The 27,225-nt window shown below is 38.2% G+C and overlaps 1 protein-coding gene across 2 annotated transcripts; it reads left to right on the plus strand.

The window, feature by feature from the left end:
* Window positions 1–64: 64 nt before the first annotated feature.
* GPLD1 (glycosylphosphatidylinositol specific phospholipase D1) lies at window positions 65–26,718 on the plus strand. 2 transcript variants are annotated; one of them, XM_082755196.1, is made up of 25 exons: window positions 65–488; window positions 3,364–3,419; window positions 4,087–4,165; window positions 8,198–8,295; window positions 9,554–9,664; window positions 9,918–9,966; window positions 10,470–10,524; window positions 11,545–11,652; window positions 12,407–12,434; window positions 12,532–12,671; window positions 13,684–13,749; window positions 15,403–15,523; window positions 16,051–16,190; window positions 17,308–17,494; window positions 18,462–18,572; window positions 19,495–19,569; window positions 19,943–20,099; window positions 21,591–21,732; window positions 22,288–22,360; window positions 22,454–22,547; window positions 23,172–23,348; window positions 23,647–23,807; window positions 24,080–24,106; window positions 24,193–24,243; window positions 25,197–26,718. In XM_082755196.1, the coding sequence occupies exons 1-25, from the start codon at window positions 305–307 to the stop codon at window positions 25,272–25,274; spliced, it is 2,568 nt and encodes an 855-aa protein (XP_082611322.1). In that variant the 5' UTR covers window positions 65–304; the 3' UTR covers window positions 25,275–26,718. The 2 variants fall into 2 exon arrangements, with proteins under 2 accessions (XP_082611322.1, XP_082611321.1); XM_082755195.1 differs by having other exon boundaries at window positions 22,261–22,360; window positions 25,197–26,717.
* The last annotated feature ends 507 nt before the right edge of the window (window positions 26,719–27,225 follow it).

The following is a 27,225-nucleotide window of genomic DNA, read 5'->3' on the forward strand; positions in this document are numbered from 1 at the left end:
CAGGACGGGCCCCGCAGCCTCCCCGCTGCCTCGGCTCCTGGCCGTGGCAGAGCTGGTGGCGAAAAGCAGGTGTGCGGTGAGGCGCACCTCCCCTGGGAGGATGCCCATCAGCGCTGTGCTGCACAAAACTTGCCACTGCTGTGTGGTGGTGGCAGCTGCACTGCTCAAACCCCCAGGGAAAGAGCAGAACACCTACAACTACCTCGTATTTATGTATAAATTACTTGAAGTAAGATATAAAACGGCCTTCCCGCTACTGCAGTAGTTTACCCGCTGTGTCAGCAATGTGTCTGAAAGACCAGGCATGTACCGTAACCTCTGTTCCAAAGGTCACAGTGCTGCTGCTCCAGGCGTCCCAAAAAAACACAGCCTGAGCCAGCGTATCAGCATCATGGCTGGTCTGCAGGTCTGGTCTGTTTTGGTAGTTACACTGTGCAGTTTCTGCCAAAGATGTATTCCAAGTGGGATCTCAACGCATGTTGAAATAGGTAAGGCGTGTTCAGAATGAATTTTCATGTGCTTTCATGAATTGCTTGGGAAGAAAAGTAAACTCAGTTTTGTCAGGAAGGCAACGGGAGGGAATAATGTGAAAGTAATGAGCGTTCTACGTATTTTTCTTTATATATTTATATATAAAATATATATAAACACATGGCATGAATGAGTAGTTTGGTTTTGGCGTTTGAACCTCAACTGTACAATTTTTGCAAGTAGAGTGCTTGAATCGGTTTAGTTGCGTATTTTTCTGTCTTCTAAAACACAGGCATTATGTAACTGGAATGTTTGTGTCTCCAAGTCTTACACAAATGTGTTTTTGTCTGGAGAAATAAGAGAAATATTTGTCTTTGTTAAAATTAATGTTTTGTTTTGTTTGTTTGTTTTTCGTATTTAAATATAAACTAGAGAATAACACAAATAATTTTTGGTTGCTCTGTTTTCAAATATCTGTGTATTATTTTTGCTGTCCCTGCATAAAATAAATAAAATACTATATTTGTGTCTGTGACTAACGTCATGAAAATTTTGTTCCATGTCTCTTCTTGGTAGGTTGCTATCTGTAGCCTAAACAACCTAGGTTTGTAGAAAAATTGAGAGAATTGAATCAATGTCAAAGTGGGGAAATGTTTCTGTTTTGAATTTCTTATTTGCACGTGTTATTTTTAAAACCTGGTTTCTGCAGTAATTCTTGAGAAAACATTCATAGGTAGCTGGAGGTTGTTCTCAAATGTTTATTCAGTAGATTTTAATTGACGGCTTTACTTGGTCATTCTTCAGTTTCTGACTCTAAATCCATTGCTCAAAACAGATAGAAAGTAAAACATATAATACTGTATGTATTCAGGTAATCTCAGACTTTAATTACTGAATACATGCAAATTTGAACAAGTGAAAAGCTGTAACATAGAATTCATGGCATTTGTTTCAGACCAAGAGTATGCTCAGTGTCCTGTACCTTTGGTCAGTGTCCTACAAACATTTGCTTTTCCTAATGATATGTCAAGAAGCACGTAGTAATCACTAAGAGAAGTCACACTGCCTGAAGATAGGCAAACGCATACAACTTTGTAAGCCTTGAGCCCTAATTATTGAATGTGAGCTTCTGAAAACTTGAAATGACATATTTGACAGAGTACAGAGTGTTTTCAAGAAATCTGCGAAGAGAAACAATCTTACGGATCTGCCCCAAAGCAGTCGTTTTAATCTAATCAGGGAAGCATATTACAGAAAACCTGAATTTATATCATTTAAAGATCTTGGTTGTCTGAGAAATCATGTGTACACCTAACTGTCGCATCAGCGTTTACAACAAATATTGTCCATTTGTCTGAAAATGACATTAAAATGGGTTCAGTTCTGATATTGCTAAAAACTGCACTTTTATTACTGTACAAATAAAATTTCACAATGATAAGATAAAGGAAGTTATTGCCAAATCCAAGCACTGAATATTCCAGAAAAAAAAAAAAAAAAAAAAAAAAAACCTCCTATGACCCAAAACTAACACCAAAGTCTATTCTGGACACACTCCTGAAAGTACTTTAAAATGGTGAAAAGTTCTGCCTGTTCAAAATGTTGATCATGTGCAATGTGCTCGGCAGTGCTGTGCTGTGTCCTACTTGCCATGGCCTCGTTCTGGGAGGCAGGTTTAAGCAAACGGGCTTTTTTTCCATGCACAACAACAGGGTTGTGTGGGACTGTAAAGATCCCTCCACAAAGTTCATTGTAAAGGCGAGCTGGTGGGATCTGGGCCATCTCAGTAACAAGTCAGGGATGGTAGGGGACAGGAGGGGAAAAAAAAAATGCAAAACCGAGATTTTTTTAATTATTATTATTTATTTATTTTTATTACATAATTCCTGGCTTGTTGCAGGAACAAGCTTGTTGCTTGGTCCTTAAGTAAGTATCTCTTAACCTATTTGCATAAGCATGGTTTGAAACAGCAGTGTGTAAGATTCAAATAATTTGAACGTTTGGTTTTGTCTGTATCTTATTCCAGAATGAGAGTAGATTTTTTTGTGGTTTAATTATTTTGGTAAGGATTTCTTTAAATTCAGCATATTCTGGGTTATATTGACAGGGAAATCAGTCTTAGTTTGTAAGTAGCTCAAGTGGGGAACAAACCTTGAGTGGGGGAGCGTAAAGAAGATAACCCATGCATGTGGTTTCAACTGAATAATTTTAGAGGCAACGTTGGGTGTTTTTAGGAAAGTGCTAATTGATTGTCCCTGGCATTTAACATTAATTAGAATGAAATTTCATTAAAAAAAAGTGATAAATTTGTTTTATTCTTTTATTTTGCTTGCCTAATAAACAGTTTGGCAGTAAGAATGTCTACCTATTCAGTGAATAAATAGCATTATTTATTTTGCTGGCTCTAGATATTGGTTGTTTTTCATACACGTTAAAAATTAATCAAACTGGTAAGCATGTTGATTCCTGAGGGCAGTGAAACTTAAACACAATTCATGTGGGTCCTTTACAGCTAGAAAGTTATGATACATATTCCATGTGTATCCATGTGTATTCCATGTTCCGCTGTCAGTAGCCCGATTCAGGACATAAAGAGCTCTTTTTTACTTGCCGTCAGACATTCTCATCTTTGTTGGTCATCTTGAGAACTGGGTTGAGAGAGAGTCTGATGAGACCTCTGTCTCCAGATGTGCCACAGAAACAGCGTTCCTGTATTCGGTCCCTAGACCGTCTCACATACACAGATTTTTTGGAGAAGAAATATTTCCTATGCCTGTGCCAGTTGGCATAGATATGATAATGCAGTATAATCTATTTTTGATAATGCATCTAAGAAACCATTGGCCTGGTTACAATATGTATCAATCAATACTTCAATATGTTGTTTTTCAGCACACAGAGCTCTGGAATTTTTCATTTCGCGTGAAGGGAATGTTAATTACAGACAGGTAGGAAGCATTGCTTAACTGTCTAAGCTTTTCTTCTGAGTCTTTTTTTCTGTCTTCTTACCTTTCTTTATTATAAGGTGTGAGTAATATGTGTGTAACTACTGTGCCTAAACTGTATTTGTAACTTTATTGTTGAAAAATCCATCAGAGCACTGTAAACATGTCAACAGTTTTCATAAAAACATAAACAAACACATATGTTTTGTGTTTAAAACACATTTAATGTTCTTTAGGACAATGTAAAGAAGACCAATTTATGTAACTTGATATTTTATGAAAGTAGGAGATCACTCAAGGGAAGTATTGACTTTGTCTCTAGTAGACAGATATGGCGTGGTTCAGAGAATGGAAGTTAGCAGCTTAGGCTTTGTGTCTAGCCAAGAGGAAGAGGGCACCTTCAGAAGGTGACCAGGAGTTCCCAAGTTACATTATATAAGTACTTTCCTAAATGGCCTTTCAAGTTACAGCGTGTACTGATTAGTTTGGTTTCACTTAGAAGGATTGAGGGTGGGGTGGGCGTAGGGGTGAGGATGATGATGACACTGAAATGATGTATTTTACTAAGATAATAGTTGTGTCTTGCTGGCAGTATTTAAAGTTTATCTTTGACATTGGCATTACACAGTGTTTTTGTGCTATGTAATAGCATTCTGATTCCTTTTCCCAGTTGTTACTAAACCACCAAGATGCATTTCAGGCTGGGAGCATTTATCCTGATGCCTTTTATCCTTCAATCTGCAAAAATGGTAAGAAAAGATTTTTGAGTCCAATATTGTAACAACTGTATCATTATGTGAAAATGCTAGAGAATTTAGTAGGGTTGAAAATAGCTGTGTTGTAAAAAAATGAACTATGGACAAAAACATCCTGAAAAAAATCCACCATTTTTGTTAGCATTTTGAGCCTTTTAGTAGAACTGTATAACAATACCTTTGAAAACATTTTCAGAAAATAACTTCTGGGTAATTTTAACTGTTTAATATGTACAGCAATTTGATGAAAGGATGCTGGTTGAATAAAATAGGTTAGATTACTGAGTACTGACCTGGAGAGGAATTGAGAGGATAAAAAAATATTTTTTCTAAGTCATATGTAAAGTGTAGAGCTAACTTCTGTATCAGGAAATATTAGCTTCTGCCAGACCAGTCACAAAGATGACAGGAGAATGAAAAAAATAGAAATAAGAAAGTGACACTAATGTGTTGTGATCTTTTGACAAGAGGCAATGTACCAAGATGCACCAGGAAAGGTTTTGTCTTGATATTAGAAATTTTTTTTTTTTTTTCAATGGGAACAGTCGGTTGCTGGAACAACTTCCCTAGGGATATGGCAGAATTCCCATTGCTGGAGATTTTCATGATGCAGTTAGACAGTGTGCCAAATAATTTTACCTTTCCTCAAAAAGGTTTGACCTGATGGCCTTTTGAGGTTCCTTCCAACCTGGGCTATTCCATGATTCTGTGATTCTATGTCAGTTAAAAGTCTTTCTGTTTCTAGAATGCATACTGTCTTTTGCCTTTTACTGGTCCCTCTTTCTGTCAGGCTTAGTTTTCGTGCTTGCAGATCTAAAGACTGCACTACAAAATTAGCCTCCCATTACTGTAAAGAGTATATCTAGACTTGCAGCTAGTCCTGATTTTTCAATTCTCATACGTCAGCTTGTGCTCATAATCAGCAACATCAGAACTATAAATCAGCCAGCTAGGTCTTGGTACTGGATATTTGCTACCAAAATGTTAAATCTGGATAGTGAGAAATTGGCAAATGGGGCAAAGACAGTCTGTCCTCCAATAAACAAACTATCAGGATGTGTATGCAGACATCAGAAACAAGGCAGTGACACATAGTTTGTGTGAGGTTATCTGGCCAATTAACAAATTGATGGTTAATATATTGAGGGTAGGTGGTTTATTTGAGTGGTTTGTGCAAATCCAGATCCATTAAATTCAGAGCATTCTTAGGATCTTTTTTCTGTTTACCTTATCTTTTACATGTTTTTCAACTGATTGCTAATGTATCTGTTTATCTTTGTATCTGTTTTTCCTGCCTGAAACTGCAAAATCCTTATTTGTCTTTCCAAGGACACTTTTCCCTCTCTTTTCTCATCTCTTGATCTACTTGGAGTCTTAAATCAGGAAGTGGCAGCTAGACGTCTCGTTAACTCTCAGTCATAGGTTGTTGACCCTTAGCTATCCCAGCTACTGCTGGGTGTATATCCTGACAGGCAGGTTGCTCCATCCAGCATACTGAAGGGGGATCTTCCCTTTCATAGTGTTCTTTTCACTTTCAGATTGCCCCTCTGCTGGTTCTGTCTCATGTCACTTAACCAAGTTGCTATTACTGGTCATCTACCAGGCTCTGCTAACATTTTGTCCCAGACTTTGGTCTCCCTTGCCTTGTTTTCAGGACTGATGTTTTCCTAGGATTTCCTCAATTTATTTCTTAACTTGATTATTTCTATCTACCTCTTCTTTCCCTCCTGGCAGTTTTAATTTCTGCTTATACCACTTCAGTGACCAGAGCCTCTCTACCTGCAGCCTCCAGTCTGTATTGCTTCAGTAACGCTGAGGTCCATATTGCCCAGTTTTTTGTTCAGGCCATGTTTGGACTAAGCAATCTCCTTAGTCAATGTGGAAGAAATAGGTATCTCTACAGAGCTGACTTGCTTGAACTGTGTGCCTCTAGATCAGCATCATAGACATCTAGACTGCCTTTCCAGGCAGGAAACAAACATGGAGGTAGAAGTCTATTCTGTGAATATTTAATTTTGGTCTAACAAATATCATCCTAAATTCCTTTATGTTATCTAGTTCAGCTACAGTTTAAAATGTCAAGAGGCCAGGAAGTGATTAAATCAACCAAAAGGTCTGCTCTCCCAGTTCTAGCATTTAATATACCTTAATCTTCTGCAGCTTCACAGTTCTGTCTGAACAAACACACTCTGTTCCTCTAAGATGGCCCAAAGAATGTCTCCTTCCTACCTTCCTCCCCTTACTCATTTATATAATTTAATATTGTGCTGCTTGGTTTTATCACTTCAGTACTACTTTGACCTCCATTTTATATAAGGTACAGAAAAAATTTTAGGCAAGGTCATTGGCAGTTCCTACAGAATCTCTGATGTACAAATCTAAGCGAGAATAATAATTGATGCTTCAAAGGGAGACCTTTGGATTTTTCCGCCTCCTTTCCTCCTCGCCTTTCTAAAACCACACAGAAAACTTGGCAAGTTTTCAATTCTGTCAAAAATGATCATGATGACTTAGCCTTCCTCAGCCCTGTGCAAACTGATAATCTGTCCCAAAGGTATTGAGTTAACTGCTATGCTCATCAGCTTTTCTCCATAGAATTTGATGTATTAGTTTACTCAACAGCTTCTCTTTTTGTGCTTTCCACTTGAGAAGTGATACTCCCTTGGCACAGTGAAAGGGAGCAGATACAGAATTTCCAGTTCCCTCAAACCAAGATCACATAAGATAAATCTAGCATATCTTTAGAAAATATAAATCATACAAAATATGGCTGATTCGTCTCTTGCCATATAAGCAGATTGCAAAATGTGTCACCTGCTGTGGTGATTTTACCCTGCTGGGCAACTATACCACAACCTCTGTGATTCCACCTCTTCAAAGAAAAAGGGCAAGAAAATAAGAAGGAAAGAGCTCAAGGGTTGAGATAAGGACAGGGAGATCACTCAACAGTTATCATCACAGGCAAAACAGACTCAGCATAAGGGATATTAATGTAATTTATTGCCTATCACTAGCAGACTAGAGCAGTGAAGACTAAACACAAATGAAAAAACCTGCCCCCATCCACCCTCTTCTACCTCCCCCTAAGTGGTGCAGGGGAACAGGGAATGGAGGCTGTGGTCAGTCCCTAACACTTGATCTCCACCACTCCTTCACGGTCACTCCTTGCCCCTGCTCCCCATGGGGTCCCTCCCACAGGATGCCATCCTTCCCAAACTGATGCTGACGCGGGGGCTGCCCACATTCAGCAGCTCTTCAAGCACTGCTCCCACACAGCTCCGTACCACTGGGTCCATCCCCCAGGAGCAAACTGCTCCAGCACAGGTCCCCCACGGGTGGGCGGCAGCTCCCCCCAGACCCCTGCTCCTGCGTGGGCTCCTCTCCATGGGCTGCAGCTCCGGCCTGGGGCCTGCTCCTGCTCTCCATGGGCCGCAGCCTCCTCCAGGTCACATCCACCTGCTCCACCGGGGGCTCCTCCACCCATGGGGGGGGCTGCAGCGTGGGGATCTGCTCCACGTGGGACCCATGGGCTGCAGGGGGACAGCCTGCTCCACCAGGGGCCTCTCCACAGGCTGCAGGGGAACTGCTGCTGCCTGCCTGGAGCACCTCCTGCCCTCCTGCTGCACTCACCTGGGTGGCTGCAGGGCTGCTTCTCACCCCTGTTTCCCAGCTGCTGTCACACAGAAGTTTTTTCCCTTTCTTAAATCTGCCCTCACAGAGGCCCAACCACCGTTGCTCCCTGGCCAGCAAGAGGTCCCTTTTGGAGCTGTCTGGAGCTGTCTCTTATCTAACATGGGGCAGCTGCTGGACTCTGCTCACAGAGGCCACCCCTGAAGCCCCCTGCTACCAAGCCCTTGCCACGTAACCCAGTACACCTGTACAATATGAAATTGAACAAAATTCTGTTTGTTTGTTTTTGTTTGTTTGTTTGTTGTGTGTTGGCTTCTTTGTGGAGAAAACTTGTTTGTTTGTTTGTTTTTTAAACAAAATGATAAATTAAATACTTACACAATTTTTTTGCAATAGGAGTATTCCATGATGTGTCTGAAGACACTCACTGGTCACCATTCCTTAATGCAAGCATTCACTACATCAGAAGGAATTATCCTCAGCCTTGGGAAGAGGTAAGATTTTTTTTTTTTTAAAACTTTTTAATTTGCTTTCTACTGATTCACTTGCCAGCACTTTTTGCTGCCTTCTTCACCTTCACTTGTTGCAGCTTCATTCTTGGGGAAGTACAGAAAAAATACATAATATTTTTGAATTAAAATGTCTGCTGATACAGGAAGACTTGAAATCCTGTTTCCATCTTTACCAGACAAAAAAAAAAAAAAAAAAAGGTTACAGTTTCCATATATAATCTATTTATCTTCAATGTGTTCTGGTGCTTATGATATAATTCATAGGTCCAAATTTTCAAATGCAGTTGGTGGTTTTGGGTCCTTGCATTGTTGCCAGATCCAATTGAATGTTTGCCATTTGAAAACCAGGCCTGGTTTAGAATTCACGCTTATGAAATCTTGGAATTAGTCCTGATCTGCTCTTGTTTATGGTATATGAGCTACTTAGAAGGAGAGGAAGAACAGATTGTCAGAAGTGAGAATGATTTTAAAGGTCATATTGTTTTCTTTCCCTTATTGGAGAATTTGCCGTTCTCCCCGTGCACAGGAAAATCATACCGTTGGAGCAGCATTTGTGAGCATGCACTCCTTAAAATGTAATGAAGTCTGCCTGCCTTTTGATTGGCCCTTAGTGATACTAAAACGTAAACTATTAACCTTCGGGAAGTATAAATTCATCAAAAACTGTGATTCAATTACAGATTTTTAAAAGGTCTCTGGAACTGATAATGATTCAATGCAGATAAATCTTTTCTGAGGAAATGAATTTTCTGTTGCTTATAAGTTTATTCCAGATAACTTTTCAGTTTGTAGGAATAAAATGAGTATCTTCATATCTGGGCTTTAATCAGGTGCTTTTACAGTGAAAAGCACTTGCACAGGAATGTCTTTCTCTCCTACATGTGTCTTTGCTCTGTGCTCGTGGCAGCAGAGGAGGTTCATTCCTTGAAAGTGGCAGAGTTTGTCTCCAATGCCAAAAAACACATTTAACTTGAGGTAGACAAGTTGTCCTGACATCAGCCATGTAATTCTATGTTCTTGGACTGTATATGTTGCATAAAGGTTGTCAAGTCACAAAAAAGTTCTCCAGTATCAAGAAATGAGTGCTCAATGCTTTGTTGTGATAATCTGTTGGACAGTAAGAGACTTCATTATATTTTTGTATAACACACTGACGTAAAATGCTCACCTAAAATGCTCATCTTCTTAAAGACAGGAGTAAAATTATTGATGTTATGACATGTATGTTGTTGTTGTATAGGCTACAGAGAAGCTGGTGGCTTTCCTGTTTGGAATTGCCTCACATATGGTGGCAGATGTTAGCTGGCATAGCCTGGGCATTGACCAAGGATTTCTAAAAGCCATGGGAGAGGTAAGCTTGCATTATTTTATTGATGCAACTGGAATTATTGGAGTTGATAGCCCAGCTTTGGAGTCTGGTGCGGAAAGGAGACAAAAGCTGGAACCCTGATTCAGGGAAATTTTCAGAGACATGTAATGAATGAAGTAGGTCAGGTTTGGGACCTGCACGCTTTAGAGTTGTTTGGACAATTTGATTCTGCTCTCATGTTTGTATGGAAGGATGAGTAAAATGAACAGAAAGTTCTTTTTTTTTCTTCCTCCAGATTGATTTTCATGGTTCATATTCAGAAGCTCACAGTGTTGGTGATTTTGGTAATGTTTCTGTTTGTTGATCATAGATCCTTCTGTTGGGATAACTAGTCCTCTTCAAAACCACAGTGGGTGATTCTGGCTCTTACCCTGTGCAATGGAGGAGCCAAGAATTAGTCATATGGACACTGGATTCTCACTCTGTCCCATAGTTTGTAAGACCCTCCTATCCCTGTCTGTGTGTTCCGTGTTTCAGGAGATGCAATAGGGCATATGTACACCTGTACTGAAAGCCAAAAACACAGGGTGAAGGATGCTAAAAGTTAAATGGAGTCACTTCTCTAATTTTAAATTTGACACCTTTTTTCTTATTCTCTGGAAGTACAAAATATATAGTACACTTTCAGGTGAACCATTCATGTATTCTAAATGACAAAGCATTATACAGCTGGATACCATATAACATAGATAGCATAGCCATAGATAGATCCATTCATACTGTTATCTATGTTAGATACTCTTGTGTTTGGTTTCTTGACTTTTTATTTTTATTCCTCCATCTGCAGGAGGAGATGTACTAAGTCAGTTTGAGCTGGACTTTGGTTATCTGGCATCAAATTGGTAAGAAAATAAGCTTCAGTAGATGTTAATTTCTTTAATGATTACTTCTGCTTATTCTATATTGTCACTATGCTTTAATAAAATGCTGTCCTTCTATATCTTTCATTCCAACCCCTTGCAACTGTTGGAATTTTCCTCAGTTTGGTATTCTTCATATACGTATTTGCTATTCCCTGACATAAAAAACTGGGAGGACAGAAGAAAAAATAGTTTTACATGTAGAAACACAGCAAGAGAGACTGATTTGTTTATTTCTGAAGGAAGTTATAGGTAATTATAGGTAAAATAATCAATGAAAAAAGTTTTCTGGAATGTCCTAGCAATTATTTAAATAACTCAGTGGTAATACCTCAATCAGATTTCCATTTTAATTTTTGGACATTGAGGATGTTTATGGCTACAGATGCTGAGGAATTCAGACAGATTATAAAAGCATAAAAAACAAGCAACAGTTTTAGATATAGATGGTGTTTTTCTTATAGTTTTTAACCAAAATAAAAAAATTATTATTTTTTTTTTTTCTGCTGACAAAGTAGGTCATTTCAGTCTTGTTTTGTCTAGGTAGGATGTAGCTCATCTATGTGCAGAAGGCGTAGACAGTTAACTCATCAACGTTATCAGCTCTGACACATTTCTGAGAAATGTTGAGATAGGAAGAATCAGCAATGTCTGTTTGGCTAGGATTAGATTTGGATGGGAATAGGTTTGGCAACAGAGGAGAGTTGGAGAACATCCACCAAGATTATGTGATCACCAAGCCAGGTGATCAGTGGAGGGAGTGTGGAAACTCACGAGCAATAGCCAGGTTTCTGACTGACCCAAATAGCAGGAGAGTGTTCCTGCAGAGTGCAATTCTATGTGCAATCCTGATCTTTCTGGCATTTGTAAATCTTGATCACCTTACGGAGTCTTCTGAAATACAGAATATTTTAAAACTGGCTGTTATTATAGAAGCTGAATTACCTTTTGCCAGATGATGTGAAAAAAAATCTGGTTACAATACCTCAGTCTTGTTTTTAGGTACGTGCCTGTCAAAGACCTAGCCTCTATCTATGAGGAATTTTATGGAAGAGAGATCATAACCGAAAGCACAATTACTGACTGTACTTACCTGCTGTTTCTTGAACTGTAAGTTGGATAGCTTTGTGTGGGTTTTCATAAGTGAAACTTATGTAGGAAAATTACGATAATCCTGTTTGAAACGCTAGCTTACAAATTTATACATTGAGGCCAGCAATACAGCCTTCCTCCTAGACCCCCAAAATCATAAGATACCTGATTTTTTCTAAAGGTTAGAATACAAATTTGGACTGCTTAAATTAATCATTACACCATAGCATCTGTGTCTTAGCTATTTAAAACGTTTATACGTTTAACATATTTAGGCCTGTTTATTTAAGAACAACTATGTCTTCAAGTATTCTTGCATTGTGGCATGTTAGCAATATAATTTTCATGTATTGAAGGAGTAGCATGCCTACCTAAATTGACATTTTTACTACACTTTATGTAGATCCTTTCAAATCCAAGAATAATACATGGAGATAAGAACTAATGTATTTTTTTAATATCTGTCGGTGTATGCTTTTGAAGATCCTAAACAGCCTAGTTCTATTCTTTATTTCAGTTAATAACTAATAGCCAAGCAGTATTTAAAAACACTGTGAATCCCTCCAAACTGAGAGCTGCATTAAAGATAAGATTATCACTTCTCATGTTGCAGCTTTTAAAAATGTATTGATAACCAACAAGAAGATGTAATGACTTGCATAGTATTTACTATACTCGGGAGTATAGAAGCCTCAAAAAGAACCTTTTAAATAATGAAATATCATTAAATGAAACTTGCTTGTTTCTGAAGAATTGTTATTTATTTTCTCAGACATGGAGAAAGGCTTGCTGTTGCAAAGGTTGGTTTTCTTTTCTTTTTTTCTTTTTTAATAAAAATGAACATACAACATGAAGACAGTGCAATCCATCTTACTTAGTATGTTGCTTGTCTTTTAGCTTTTTCCAAGATATGCTAGTAAATCTCCATTTCTTGTGGAGAAGTTCCATGAGTATTTCCTTGGAGGAGTGGATGACATGGCATTCTGGACAAACAATATTTTTGAGCTCACAAGCCAAATGCTAGAGAATGGAACCAGGTATAATTGTGTTTCCTGCAATATGAAATGTAGTACTCAAGTTCAACACATTTAATTCTTCTGAAGGCAGGTACTTTCCTAGAATAGGTGATGAACTTTAAATCCTCATGTGGGCAAAGGGATTTCTTTCTCTCTTTTAACCAGGTGCATAGGAAGACATAGGCCTTGAGTTTGCACTTGTGACATGTACACATTCCTTTCCCCAGGCAAGGCTCTGGCATGCCAGCTGATACTAGACAGGGAAAATCTGGGACATTCTTTAAGACATACCCAGGGGCATGTTAAAATGCTGCATGGCAGCATAGTTTTTTTTCCTGGACTGGTGATCTGAGCTGTGCCTGCACCCTGTGACTGCACTCATCAGCCAGCAAAGATGGCCCATCCCAAGAGAGGTCAGATAATGCCTTCAGACACTGCAGGCAGATAGGATTAGAAGGAGTAAGAATACATGTTCCAGTGTTGGATGTTCAGGTTTGCACTCAGAATGTATTTTTTATAGGAGTTCTGGCCCTTTACTGCATTTGTACAAGTGTAACTTTACAGTAAATAACTTTATGAGAGCAGTAGTGGGAATTAATACATACGTTTATATGGATAATGTCACCACACATATTTTGGGAAATAATGTTTGAAATATGATATGGCATAATCTGTTGAGTTCTTTGTTCCAAAATGTCACTTTCTTTAAAAGATCATCAGAATTAATTAATTCTATTCTATAAATTCTATTAATAACATTAATAGAATTGTCAGGGCATGCTCAAGGAAGTTTCATTTAAGAATTATATAGAGACATGCAAGATTCATATAGAACCTAAGAAATTAATTAAGGTCACTTAGATAAATATCGGAGTTTCTAAGGATTATAATGTTGCACTGAATTTGATTACTCGGGGTTTTATGAGAGAGGTAGTGCCTTCTAAAAGAGGAATCAGTAAGGATAAAAGTTGAATTTTTAGTTCCACTTGTACTGCAAGAAGATCTTCAAAACACATTCTGAATATTTCTTTAGTGGCTGCTTCCTGCCTGAGAATCCTCTGTTTATAAACTGCACAAGGGAGCACAAGGACAGCTACATGTAAGTATAGCTCTGAAGGTTCAAAGACTTACTGCTGGTGAAAGGAGAGTTTTCCACTGATGGTGGATGGTGAGCTATTGAAAAGTAGAGATGTTCTGATTTATTTATTTTTCCTTTTTATGTATGAATTTGCGATTGTCTTAACATGGATAAACAGGCTTCATAACAGGAACTGTGTAGAACCTGGGATAGGCTTTTACCTTCCAGCCTAACAACAAGAATGCTTACCTAGTACCTGAAGCGCAAAATCTTCACATTTTATTTGGCAATATAGAAATCACCTGTTCAGAGCACAAGGAGTGTATGTATTCCTCTAGCAAACATCTTCCATGACTGTGTTCTTCCCTTGAGAAAGCACCTCTTGTGCTGATACTGGTGAATTTAATTTTCATTGAACTACAACTGCAGAGTTCTGTGAGGTTGTATGGGGATGCTAGATTGTAATTTGTTTACAAGGATCACTTTCCTCCCCTTGAAGACTACAATTTAAGGAGCATGTTTGTTTGACAAGGTTTTTTTAGTGCATAATAATAAAACCATAGGACTAACATGAACTCTTCTGAATTTTATTTTGGTAACAGAAATCAGAATTTTCTTAGCTTTCCTGCGATAAGCATTAATGGCTCAATTTACAATTTCTATTTCAGTTGGATTGGGACAGTGGAATCAGTTAGTTAGATCCACAGGGAGAGAATGATAGGGAAGGAAATTAAGAACAAAAAGAAGAGATAAAAATCACATTGTCAGAGACAGCACTGTATGCTTGTAAATTGCCATGCTGAGAAAGAGAGGGCACGGGAGTGGAGAGATAACCATTAAAGTCTGTATTTTATTTTATGATAAATATTTTCACTCAAAAGAAATAAAAATAATGCCTAGACATAGGTGAAAAGAGCAGCAGTGACTGGAGCTCAATTAGTAAATGGGTTGTGAAATGTAATGTTATGTGGAAGCCTCATGGGTTGAGAACTTAATGACCTTCATTCTATTGTTTTCTTATTGTGAGAAATTAGTTTTTAGCTTCAAGTTTTTACTATAGCTGTGCAAAGAGTTCTTGCCCTCAGATACTGTCTTCAACTAACACTGTTATATATGAAAATATTTTGTACGAACAAAGTGAAGTCAATAGGACTGGAAGGACCATAAACTGGAGCAGAATTCTGGTCAGTGGACAGATGGTAATAGACTCATGTGTTGGGAAAGAATAATTCTAGGGAAATACAGGAAATAGTTGAAATGAGTGCAAATGACTGGTAGAATGTTAGTATACCAACAAATTAAATTTAATAATTTATGTGTGTGAAGTTAAGAAACAGCCACATAGCTTGAGTAATTTTGTATTCAGAAGGTTAAATTGTTTTTTCTTGCCCATTTTTCAGTGCCTCGAGAATATTACTGATAAGTGGAACGTTACAAATAAATGATGACAATGAAGTTAAAATATATAAATGTCTCAATACTTAGCCAGTATTAGCTATACATAAAACCCATGACTTTACTTGAGCTTAACTGCTATCTCTTGAGACCTCTCTATCAATGGGAGAAATGGCCATCCGATTTCATGCAATATGATTGCTTCTCCTACCTTTGTCGTAACATATGCATGTCATTAATTCAGTTGCTTTGTTATTACTACCTTCTTTATTTTAACAGAAACAAGCAATCAAAAAATGAACATCGCAAGAACACAACCTCTTTGCTTCCAAATACCCTTGAAAAGAAAATAAAGTATACAGAGAGAGGAGTTCACTTCGATATACAATCTTGGGCAACAGTAAGTGAGAAGTGACACATGTCAGGTAAAATTCAGCTCTGTATAAAACTGTTTTAATTTCTGTCTGAGATGCTGTGTGATGGAGCAGGGTCTCTGAATGTAAACAGAAGCCTCTGACTTCACTTCATGGAAATTCCATCTGCCATTGTTAATCTGTATATAATGTATCTAATAAGTACATCATAAATACTAGTTTTTTTTACACTTTCCTCATTTTATAGCAAAGTTACGGTGCCAAAAATGACAAAATATATCTTTAATTTTTAGTTTTTATGGAATCATGGTAACTTTTGGGGGCTAAGAAATCCCAACAAAGAATAGCAGTGAGTAGTTAGGAATGTTCCAATTAGGGCATACAGATTTTTGTCTCTATCTAAAATACTGCTTATGACCCGAGTCAGAGTATACTTTGATCACTGTGATAATTTCCACTGATGGTGACATGGGTTTTGATGTGCTATGTACTGTTATGGAGTTTCAGCCTGTGTTTTAAGAATTCTTGTGTCTCTTTATTATTTTTATTTCAGAATTCCCTTCAATACATAAACCGTGCTTTTGCAAAAAATGTCTGGAGAGTGTTAGCATCTACACATCAAGAATCCTCTAAGTACATCTCCAAGCCAGCAGCTTCATATTTTCTTACTTCACCATATGCTAGACTTGGATGGTTGGTACTTTTTTTCTTCCTCACATCCCACTCCTAATTTCTGAAAATGTTGAGTACTGACCAAAATACTGTTTTTTATTCTTTGGATGCTCTTTAAAGATGAAAATCCAAATCAGTTGGTGGCACAAATCTGTCAGAGTGGCTTATGTTGACTAGACAGAGCTACAAGTGAACAGACAGGGCCCTTTTTTCTTTCTAATGTTAGCATAAGCCTCTTTGTGTCAGTACTGAATAAAACTGTAAAGAGCGAAAGTTCCATTCAGATGTAAACTCTAGTCAAATAAGTTCTTTCTTTGAAAGGAGGGTTTTCTTGTCATTTTATTCAGAATGAAAAGAAGCAAAATTAGGACCATCATCAGCTCTAGTTCTGAACAGTATAGGAAGGTTGTTACCCTTTTTTGGTTATTGGTTGGTCATTACACCAAATTAGTCGTCTGTCCTGAATCGTGCCTAACTGAGTGTTTTGGAAACTCCAGAAGACTAATAATGAGTTCAACGGTGCCACAGAAAGAGGCACGTTCTCTCTTCTTTCCAGAGAGGTTCTATCTTTACATGCAGCAGAGAAGAGGAACTAAATAAATGTGTTTGTGCTGCTCATCTTGCTCTTTTTCTTCTGACTCAAACATTGAAGACTTTATTCTTGAGGTTACTTCAAACCATCCAAATGAATGGTAGTTACTTATTTTCTCTACGCTTTCCCTGTCTAACCTCCACCACATTACCGAGACCCATCTTCCATTTGCTTATCTACTGTAATGTCCACTGATTAAATCCAAGGTTCAGCTAAAATGGTAGTTCATTTCACCTTTTGTATTCTGTCGTATGCAAGCAGCCCTTTTTCATGCTTCTTGTTCTGATTGCTCTTAGGTGCCTTGTGTCAGTAAGTAAAAAAGCAGTCCATACAAATGTGAGGTGCATTAACGGAAGATTAACCTCTGTTTTTATTTAGTTCAAGAAAACAAAAATAAACTACGCAACAGGAAAAATGCTATGTAGATTCTTACAAATATGTAAGACACATCTCAGTTTACCTGGAAGTAAAAATATTTATTTCCTGATAATTTAGTGGTAGTCTGGCAGCTAATCTTATGATTTTGTTGACTCTCTTGGTGTACAGGGCAGTGATTTCAGCTGACCTAAACCAGGATGGATATGAAGATCTGGTGGCTGGAGCACCAGGGTACAGCACCCTGGGCCATATTCAGATAGGACGGGTGTATATAGTCTATGGCAATCACTCAGGTTTGCCACCAGAGGACATGGATCTAGATGGGAAAGCAGATGAAGTACTGGAGGGTCATCAGGTGAGGGGTCAAGTCAGATACTTGACACCTTTTTTTTGTTTTTGACTGAATGTGGTAAATTCTGGTAAAAGGATATATTATACATTTCAAGAAAAATGTAACTTCAGTCACAGGAACAATTAAAGCGATATTGATCTGTACATTCAGTTATTTTACTCTGCCAGATAAATGCGTATGAGAACAAAATAGGCCTTTGATTAAGAGTGAGATAGATTCTCTGTAAGACACCATATAGCTTGTTCAGTTCCCTGCATATAAGCAAGTAGTGTGAATTTCTTTTTTCATCTAAAACTATTAGTTTAATATGAGTCTCAATTCCTTTGAAGCTGCATTTTTTTGTGAATTGTTAACTTCTCACAAAACCACTATTTATCTTTAGTAAGACCATATGATACATAAGAAAACAGAGAAAACTACGATTTGGCAGGCTGGTGACTGACTTGTAACTGAGAAGCAGGATCAAAAGATCTTTTTGAGTAATAAAGTTGATCTTCTGTTGAAAATATAGTTATTTGAACAGAAGAGATTAGAGAGAGGTGAGATAAATTTCCTTGTAATCTGTTTCTGTGGTTATAAACTGTGGTGTAACAGCTGATGTCTTCTTACAGCATTGTAGTGGTTCACAGTTGTAATACTATTAGCAGCAAAGATTGCAAGCATAAAGTCAGTGGTGCACTAGGCTCAGAAGAGGAAATACCACAGCAGTCCCTCATTGTGTGAGTTAGCTTATATTCTAACACCCCCATAACCGCAAAGAGAACAGCCCATTCCCAATTAATGTATTGGTATGGTGGTTATTATTTGAGAGAACAGTGATACTAAGAAAGTCTTAAGAATTTTGGGGATGGGTTTTTATTATCTCTGTTTCCATTTTTTTCTTGCACTGTGATTGTAAATGTGCATTATACTTTGATGGTTTTGTCTTTAAAGCATGTTATTTTCATGAGAGCAATTCCTCTTCTTTTAGCCTTCAGGCAGATTTGGGTCTGCCTTGGCAGTCCTGGACTTTAATGAGGATGGAGTGCTAGATCTGGCAATTGGAGCACCTTCTGTGGGATCTCAGTTTCTCACTTACAAAGTAAGTCATGCGCATGCTTTATAGTGAAATGACTGAAAGAATTTCTATTGTGTCTCAAGGTGTAATATAAAAACAAAGGTTTGTAGCCTTTGTGGTACTGTTGAGTAGATCAAGAAAAGTCTATCTCCCTTTCAGTGGTCTTTTGGCACAAATCAGATTGCAGTTTTGAAGCACTGATGTGCTGGAAACATAAGGAGCCATTCATGGCATCTGAGTGTACTATTTGCGTTCTAAGAACAAAGAGTCTGGAAGGGACCTCATGTCAGTGAGCCTTGTCATTCACTGTCACAGGTCAACAGTTGATATCTAACATATGATATGGACACAGACACATCCTAAAGTAACCAAATTAGAGAGTTTTAGTGACTTGCAGCCAAATTAGCCCATGTGATGGCTTGAGTGTTTTCAGCCCACCTGAATTGAGAGGCAAAATACATTACATTCATTACATTAAACCACTTCCATTAAGTTTAAAACTCTTCAGAATTTCAGATACTGACTTAGCTTCGTATTCCTAAGTAGGAATTTAAATGCTTGTATGTAGGCCCACTAGCATGGAAAATTACATACATCTGTTGTGGCTGGCAGTGCCTCTGATTACATTAACTAATTGTCAACAAAATTAGAGCCACATGAACATGCATGTAATGAACATAGTATATACAGTATACTGACCTTGCTCCTAAATTACAGTATGATGAAAATGTACTTCTCTGTACTTAGTTTTTTGCCTGGTTATAGCAGTGTTAATTACAACATGAATATTTTTAGGTTTGGGGTGGAAAAGACAAATTTATGAGAAGGCTCTAATAGAAAAATGCGGTTGTATTAATAGTCCTTGCAGACTGTTTTGTTTTGTATTTCATACTTGGTGCTGCCTTACAATTCCTCTCATATTGTGTTTGCTTTTCCTGCTGTTTAGGGTGCTGTGTATGTCTATTTTGGAACTAAGGGAAGAGGCTTGCCATCTCAACCAAATGTTACCATAACTTGTCAGGTACATTAATCAGGCTAAAACAGGGCTACAAAAGCAGGAGGTGAGGTAAAGAGGAAAGGAGCCTGTGAGCTTAAAGAATGAATGTTAAAATCAAACTTCTAATTGCAAGGGAATATGGACATATAATTGGGGATGGTGAAGCAGGTGTTTGCATAGGTTGGTTGTATGTGGGAAAGACATCTGTACTTCAGTGCAGGGGAGGGTGCTGGGTGAACAAAAGGATGCACAGCCCTCTGGGGAAAAAAAAAAGTTAGTGGAGGGTAATTTGATCAGAAGCAGACAAAGTTAGCCCTTTAGTAGTAAACCCCTCTGTTTTGTTACAGAATTTATGGTTTAAGTTCCATTTCTGTGTTAAACTAACTGTTTATTACAGTATTCCTACTGTAACCTTGGTTGGTCCCTCCTGGCAGCTGACATTGATGGGGACGGAAATGCTGATCTGGTTGTTGGCTCTCCATATGCACCTGGTAGTGGGCAGCAGAGAGGATTTGTGGCGGCATTTCATTCTCATTTCAACAGGAGTGACCAAGGTAGTATTTACTGAGTAAATTAATCCTCTTATGTTATATGACTTCATTTTATCAAGTTGTGCATCACCCCTGGTTAGCTTATCCAGTGCCTATAATGAGAAGTTACTCCTGACACCTTCTAGAAATGAAGTCTGTGTGCATCCTGCCATATTTTCAGCACATGTGAGGGAGGATCAAATCTTTCATAAGAACTGGAGTCCGCTGCAGAGAGAATTCTGTAGTGCTTTTTCAATTTCAGTTCTCTGTCTTGAAGAATTTAACAGTTGTCTCACATTCTTGAGTGCTTCAGTAGTTCTTCTCATGGAGCTTATTTCAAGAAATTTCACTAAAAGGTTAGTCTTTAACTAAATGTCTGGTGATTCAAATGAAGAAAACATAAAATTAAACTTAACTGTTTCTGAGGAATTTAGTTTGATGCCTAACTGATAAAGGTAATCAAAAATGCTGAAGTTCTTTGTGTAGTAAGCATCCACTTTTTCCTATACTACTGTCAGTATCCTATAGTGCTCAGCATATGCTGATTGTCTGATCAGTGAAAATTTATGTATATGTACATCATAGGAAGGTGAATTCTTCCTTCTAGGAGTGCAGTCCTGGATTTTAGTATCTGAGGTGGATAGGCCTGCTAAAGTCATTAGTTTGGCACATGGATAAAACTACAAACTAGTGAGACAAGTGTAAATGAATGACTATGTGAAAGCAAAGAAGCAATGGATTCAATTGCATCTTGGTGATACCAAGGAGAACTTGAAAGATCTTCCTTAGAAATTTGCATATGTACCTTGAGAGATGAATTTTTACTATTGTGTGCTCCTTCATGTGGACAAAAGGGAATGCTACAGGTGAATGCAGTTAGTGAGTACAGGTGACGGAGATCGTTGTGAATGAGGAAGGCCACATAAAGAGGTAAATACAGTTAGCAGTGGTGAGGCAGGACATGCAGATATTTAAAGCTTCATCAGAATCACATAAATGAGTTTTCCAATAACTCCTACTAAATTTTTAGTGTATTTTACTTCATGTAAAATTAGAAACCATAACCAAAATGGATTTTACATTTCAAAACACCCCTGACATTTTTTTAATAACTAAAACACAGAATGAATGACTTGAATTAAAGCCATAATTATTGATGCTCCCTCCCCACCCGGGAAGAATTACAAATTCTGATAAACAGTTTCAATTTTGCCTCATCCCTAAGAAGGACCCATCAGTTCATGGCAGACTTGACTGATAGCCTTTGTGTGCTTTGTCTAGGCTATTGCTATGCTTTAGAAGCAGGCTGTACTGAGTGAAGGCTTTCACCAGAGAGTACAATTGCAGACTGAGTGTTGCTGTGCAGTGAAGTTAGCAGTAACTGGTGCCGTATCACAGGTGGTAGAACTACTTGTAGAAACTTCTCATTGTAGGGTGAAACGCTGGATGATTGCTAATAGAATTTTGTATGCCAGGTTACACCAAGATTTAATTAATACTTTTCTGGTCTGTCAGGACTTCTGTCTGTAGAGGATGCTGACTGGATGGTGAAGGGGGAAGAAAACTATGCTTGGTTTGGATTTTCACTTGACAGCTGCCAACTGGAGAATGTAACATTACTGCTGATTGGTAGCCCTACATGGAAGAGCTGTGTTGGGTGTGTTGTAAATGATTGCTTTATTTCTCCTCTATCCCGCCCTACATTGGTAAAGATTTGTACTAGATTAGACTTCTTGCTTTTCAGGAACTTTCCTCTTTGTCCTTCTTAGACTACTTTTATTCGTATTTTTATGCCTTTACCCTTCCTTTTTGTATTTACAGAGGGGGTCTTTGCTTTTAGAGACACTTAGGAACTTTTGGGGTTTTCTTGGCAGGAGGGGTCACAAAAACGCCAAGTAGGAATGCCTAAAATAATCCTACAAATAGCACTGATGTTTTTAAAAGCAAGCCAAATGCAAAAATGTATTGGATGTTAAGGAAGTGGATGGACAGACAAAGTCTGTGCCCAAAATGTCTGGTAACTCGTTAAAACAAGCATGGGATTACTAAAATAGATTTCTAGGATTTAGCTGCCACTGTTATTCCAAAGTAAAAGGGGAAAATATTTCAAGATGAACTATCATGGCTGAATCCACAGAAATCTGAATGTTACTATATACAAATATATTTTACATTCTAATTCAAGCTGCGATCTCTTCTCATCGGATGTCAGGCAGAGTGTTGGGAAGGTGTATGGATACAACCCACCAAGCACAAAGTATCGGTTTGCAGTAGCTGGAGACAAGGTAGGGCTCCCTATATAGTATAGTACTTTATTTCAAATTGTATATAAAGTGTCATTCTGTGAAAATTACATAAGTGTTCTAAAAATCTAACAGGCAATGGGCAGAATGGGTTTGTCTCTGGCCAGTGGTGTGATGTCTGTGGCTGGAATCAACAGAAAAGTTTTGGTGGTGGGTGCACCTACTACAGGTATGTCTTTCTGAAAACTGGAAACTGTTTCTGCTTTGGGATATTCCTTTCTGTATGAGTGAAGAATAGAAACAAAGTTAAAACTTGGAAAAGAGAGATTTTAGCTGCCATAGAATTTTTAAATATTTAGAAAATTTAGAAATAATTAATGTAATCACCTACAGGTGACTTGCATTTTTTTTCAGAGACTTCTATACTGTGCCAAACTTTAATTTATTTCTTTTTCCTTTAAAAATAGCTTCTATTAAAAGCGTCTGTTATCTTGCATTATTTATGTAGCAGTGGTTTGCTAGTAGACTGCATATTTCTTGGAAGTAAAACATAGTATTTTGCACTTACTCTAGGAGTAGGCAGTAAGGAAATGCATGTCAAAATGTAGAACTCTAATATCTGTCCTTTCAAATGAATGCCTATTTTCCCTGCTCATATTGCTAAGAGATTGTTTCTGTGCAAACTGGCATTACTGTCCTGTAACATTTGATGCTTGGTTCTTAAATGATACTATTTGTCCATGTTGCATAATGCCAATATTACCTTCTTGCAAGGTATTTCAAGTACTAAGCCTGAGTTCTTATGTCTGATGGTCAACTTCTGTTACTTTTTTTTTTTCTTTTTTTTCCCTAGACAGCGTGTCTAGGATTTCATTTCTATCTCCTGTGCTGCACCAAGCTGGACTAGCTCTGGTATATGATCTGACAGACAGCACCAAGCCTTCTTTGCTCAGCACATTCAGTGGGGACAGGAGGTTTTCTCGCTTTGGAGGAGATATATGCCTAAGTGACCTGGATAATGACGGACTGGGTAAAGTTAAATGAATCTAGATTACAGAGGTGAAATGTTTTATTCATTGCAACAGGAAGACCAGTCACCTGCGTATTTGTACAAGTGCTAAGCCCAGTCTTCTGCCTCAGTTAACTTGCACAAATATTCTACTCTATCTTCGGAGGAGGCATCTCTAAAACCCCAAACAATGTAGACAGAAATTGAAACATTTTAACTGGAATTTTTGCATTTAGAGATACGCAAATGTCAACTCTCATGTTTTGGCTTAGCATTATTTCACTTCTGATGTCCTGTATCATCCTTGTACTATTTGCAGATGAAATGATTGTGACATCCCCACTGCGAACTAATGATATCACCACGGTACTGTTTGGTGGGGCAGCTGGCCGTGTTTATATTTACAACGGAAAGCAGGCATCCTCGGGGAACATAACAGACCACTGCAAATCATGGATATCTCCCTGTCCTGAGGACTGGGTAAGAAATGATAAAAGTGAAATCATGGCCTAATCATGAAATGTGAAATCATGTATTGACAGGTAAATTAATACCTCCCATGCAGATAACCAGCATGCTGTGCTTGGTTTCAGAAAACTGAAGGTTACTTGTGTTTCCGAACCTGTGTAATTTGGTTCCTCCTGTTTGTTGTCAAGTTTCTTTCCTGTTTAGGATCCAGGGTTATTGCACTGAGCTTTTACTCTCCTAGTGCGGTTCTCTCCACTCACTTTTTTTTTTTTTCTTCTCTTCAGGCACAGTATGTGCTAATTTCTCCTGAGGTGAGTAAATGGAAAACAATTTGCTGCAAGAAATTAAAAAATTCCACTTTAAAAACAGCATTATAACAAGCAGCATTATCTTACAGGAACAGTCAAGATTTGGGAGTTCTGTCATCACTGTGAAATCTGAAAGAAAAGTAAGAAAAACAATTGCTGCTGTTGCTTCATTATGTCTATCTCATCTGCATATACTGGTCAGCACCTCACATCTTACTCATTTGCAGAAGTCCAAAGTGCTTTTACATCATGAGTTAAGTTCTCCTTTAAGTCACTCTCTGCTGATAATTAAAACCATTTTATAGGTGCACGAACTGCGGAGTTGTCAAAATTTTGGCACCTGAATTGAAAGGGTGCCAAATTTGAAATTACCTGAAATCTGGCTACTTGGGAGTTTCCTGAAAGGTTGCCCTAGCACAATGAGCACAAATGCTAGTTAGCTTTACTGTTCAAACGAACCTGTATGCAAAGTGGCTGCTGAGCTGTACTGTAAACAAGGCACCCGCTTTCTTAGTGCTTGTTCAGCTCAGGGGAGTCCAGTGTTCTTCTTAGTCTGATGCAACCTGTGTAAGAACACCTCAGCAGCAGGCTGAGATGTGCAATTGGTCTTCAAGAAATGGTGTTTGACTTCTTCCTCTTAAATCATACACTGGAGAAACACCTAGAAACGCAAATGCATCTAAGCTAGGTTAGGGTGTGTAATCCAACACTCACAACACACATCGCTGCTGGTTGTTGTGTGAATGCATGTGAGGAAGTTTTCCAATCAATTGTGTTCCTTTGCTATGGCACCAATCCAGTCCACACTCCAGCTTTATCTGTATTGATCTTGCTCCTGAGAAAGTTTGTGCTGGCAAAACATTTGACTAGTTCTAGTTTTTTCCAGTTCTCCAGGTAGAAGAGGTCTGTTTGCCAAATTGTTTTGTTAACTGTTATTCTGATGAGGTGGTTTGCTCTCCCGTTTCTCCTCATCACATTTCTATACGACACTAACAATAAATAGACAAAATCCAGTTTCTATGAGGGAGGCTTAGAGCAATCATGAACCAGTATTTGCATTTTGCTAACTGTTCTCCCATATCCATTTCTACAGAAAGAAGTTGTAGTGGCAGCAGAGAGAAGTTCAGCGAAAGCTCGACTTGGTGGAAGGCTTTTTGTCTACTCACTCTGAACGGTCATGGTAATCTTTAAGACCAGGGCAAAAATGGTGTTTTAGTGAAGAATCTCTATAGTATCTGTGATACTTTCCCTTAACCCATACAAACCAACAAGACCACAACAGCAAACTTCAGTAGAAACACAGCCTAGATAGCTAGGTAGGGTCCCAGATAGTATGGAGTGAGGGATGGTCACTGTTTTTAAGTGATGGTGAATCATTGAAGCTGAATTGCTGAAATGAATTCTTGTTGTGAAGTTAAACAAAAGATCTATTAATCAATGTTTAGCAGCACTGAAGCGCTCTACTACTTAGTACACACCTAATAATTAAAGTAGCTTGATGTATATATTGAACGCATATAGAAATGTTGCTTACCTCACCATAAACATCAACTACCAGGCAAGTGATCTCTCCTAACCTCTGGGAGTAACTTTGAGAGGCATCCCTGCCGAAGGGGAGATCACTGCTGCAGCCCACTGCTATGCAGGAGAGCACAATGGGCTGTAGTGGCTGCAAATATTCACAGCGTAAAGTTGTTGACTTGTAGTCAAAATTCTTCCTTTTACTGTCACAGGCAGTTTTTTCTCTTTCATATTCGTAGTTTCTCAACTATACTGGCTCTGCATAGGAGTTCAGGTCTTTGACTGTACGATTTTACACTTGCATCCAATTAGGCCTGTTTACTAGCAATGCCTGAGCCAGAGTGCCACCAGCATGAGATGGAGGGAGTGCAACCATCACAGGGCTGTAACCGTCACAGTGGTTTGACTTACAAAACAACCAGAGCTAAGTCAGTCATGCAAGTGGATAAATTAACTCTGTTGTGAGTGGTAGCAACACTCAACCTAGTAAGCAAGCTGGTCTGAAGCCTTTTTGGAGACTTGAAATGAGCAGAAGGCTAGATTCTGGTGGCTATATTTGGCTCTATAAATTATATTGAGGGGCTGTGTCAGCTTCAGCTCTAATTATCATGTCACCTCCTTGACTGATCAGGTGTGAATATTTTCTTGACAAAATCAAGATGGAATCACACATAATTTACATTCCTAGTACACTGTGATACTGACAGGGGTTCTAAGACATTAAAAGTTGCTGTCAAAAGAGTAAGTATAGAGGAAGGGCAGCCACCCAGAACAGGTAGATGCCAATAAGGATCATCTCTGTCACTACCAAGTCTCAAGGCCCACATTGAGGACGTAGAACAGCTGGGGTCTCCCAGGGAGAAGAGCGCAAGCAAAAGTGATTAAGTTGTAGGAAATACTTTTGCTTTTCCACTCATGGCTGAGACTACTCTGATACCCTTTTTAAGTTTTTATGTGAAATTCCATGACCGTAGTAACTTAGAATTGTGCTTTTATTGCTAACAGTATTGGATTCAGCTAACTCACACTAATATTGTATGATACATGTTAACAGTGTGCATCAGTATCTATTAAAAAACTTGAGCAGCAAAATGTGATGCTCTTATTATCGACGCTAATACACAGACGTGTATGTATCTGCATTTCATCTTTCTTGCCTCTGTCACAAACATAAGGCATTACTTTTATTTTAAGTAACACAAGTCAGTGGAATAACACAGATTTCTAAATGCCATACTCCAAGGATAACACATCTCAACTTACCTTGTTAAGAACTCTCTCAGGAAGGTTGTCTTTAAAAAAAGATGACAAGGTAAACATTAGCTTGATGTGTTCTGCCATCTATTTTGGGGACCTAACTTGCTCAGATAATAGAAAAAATAACCACACAGCTGTTACTTAGAAAACTGAACTTTACGAAAGCAGTAACCAGATGGAACTGGGAGCACTGAGCACTGTACTTACCTTGCAAATCTATAAATAGTGGTATGAGGCAAAACAAGCAGTGCATTTATAAGGGCAGAAAAAAAATGTTTTTTTTTTTTAAACTAAAATTGTTGATACCAGTATGTTCTGGAACAATTCTGTTCTTAACATACGGT

Source organism: Aythya marila, assembly GCF_965140915.1.
Source record: "Aythya marila genome assembly, chromosome: 2".
NCBI classification, from domain to species: domain Eukaryota; kingdom Metazoa; phylum Chordata; class Aves; order Anseriformes; family Anatidae; genus Aythya; species Aythya marila.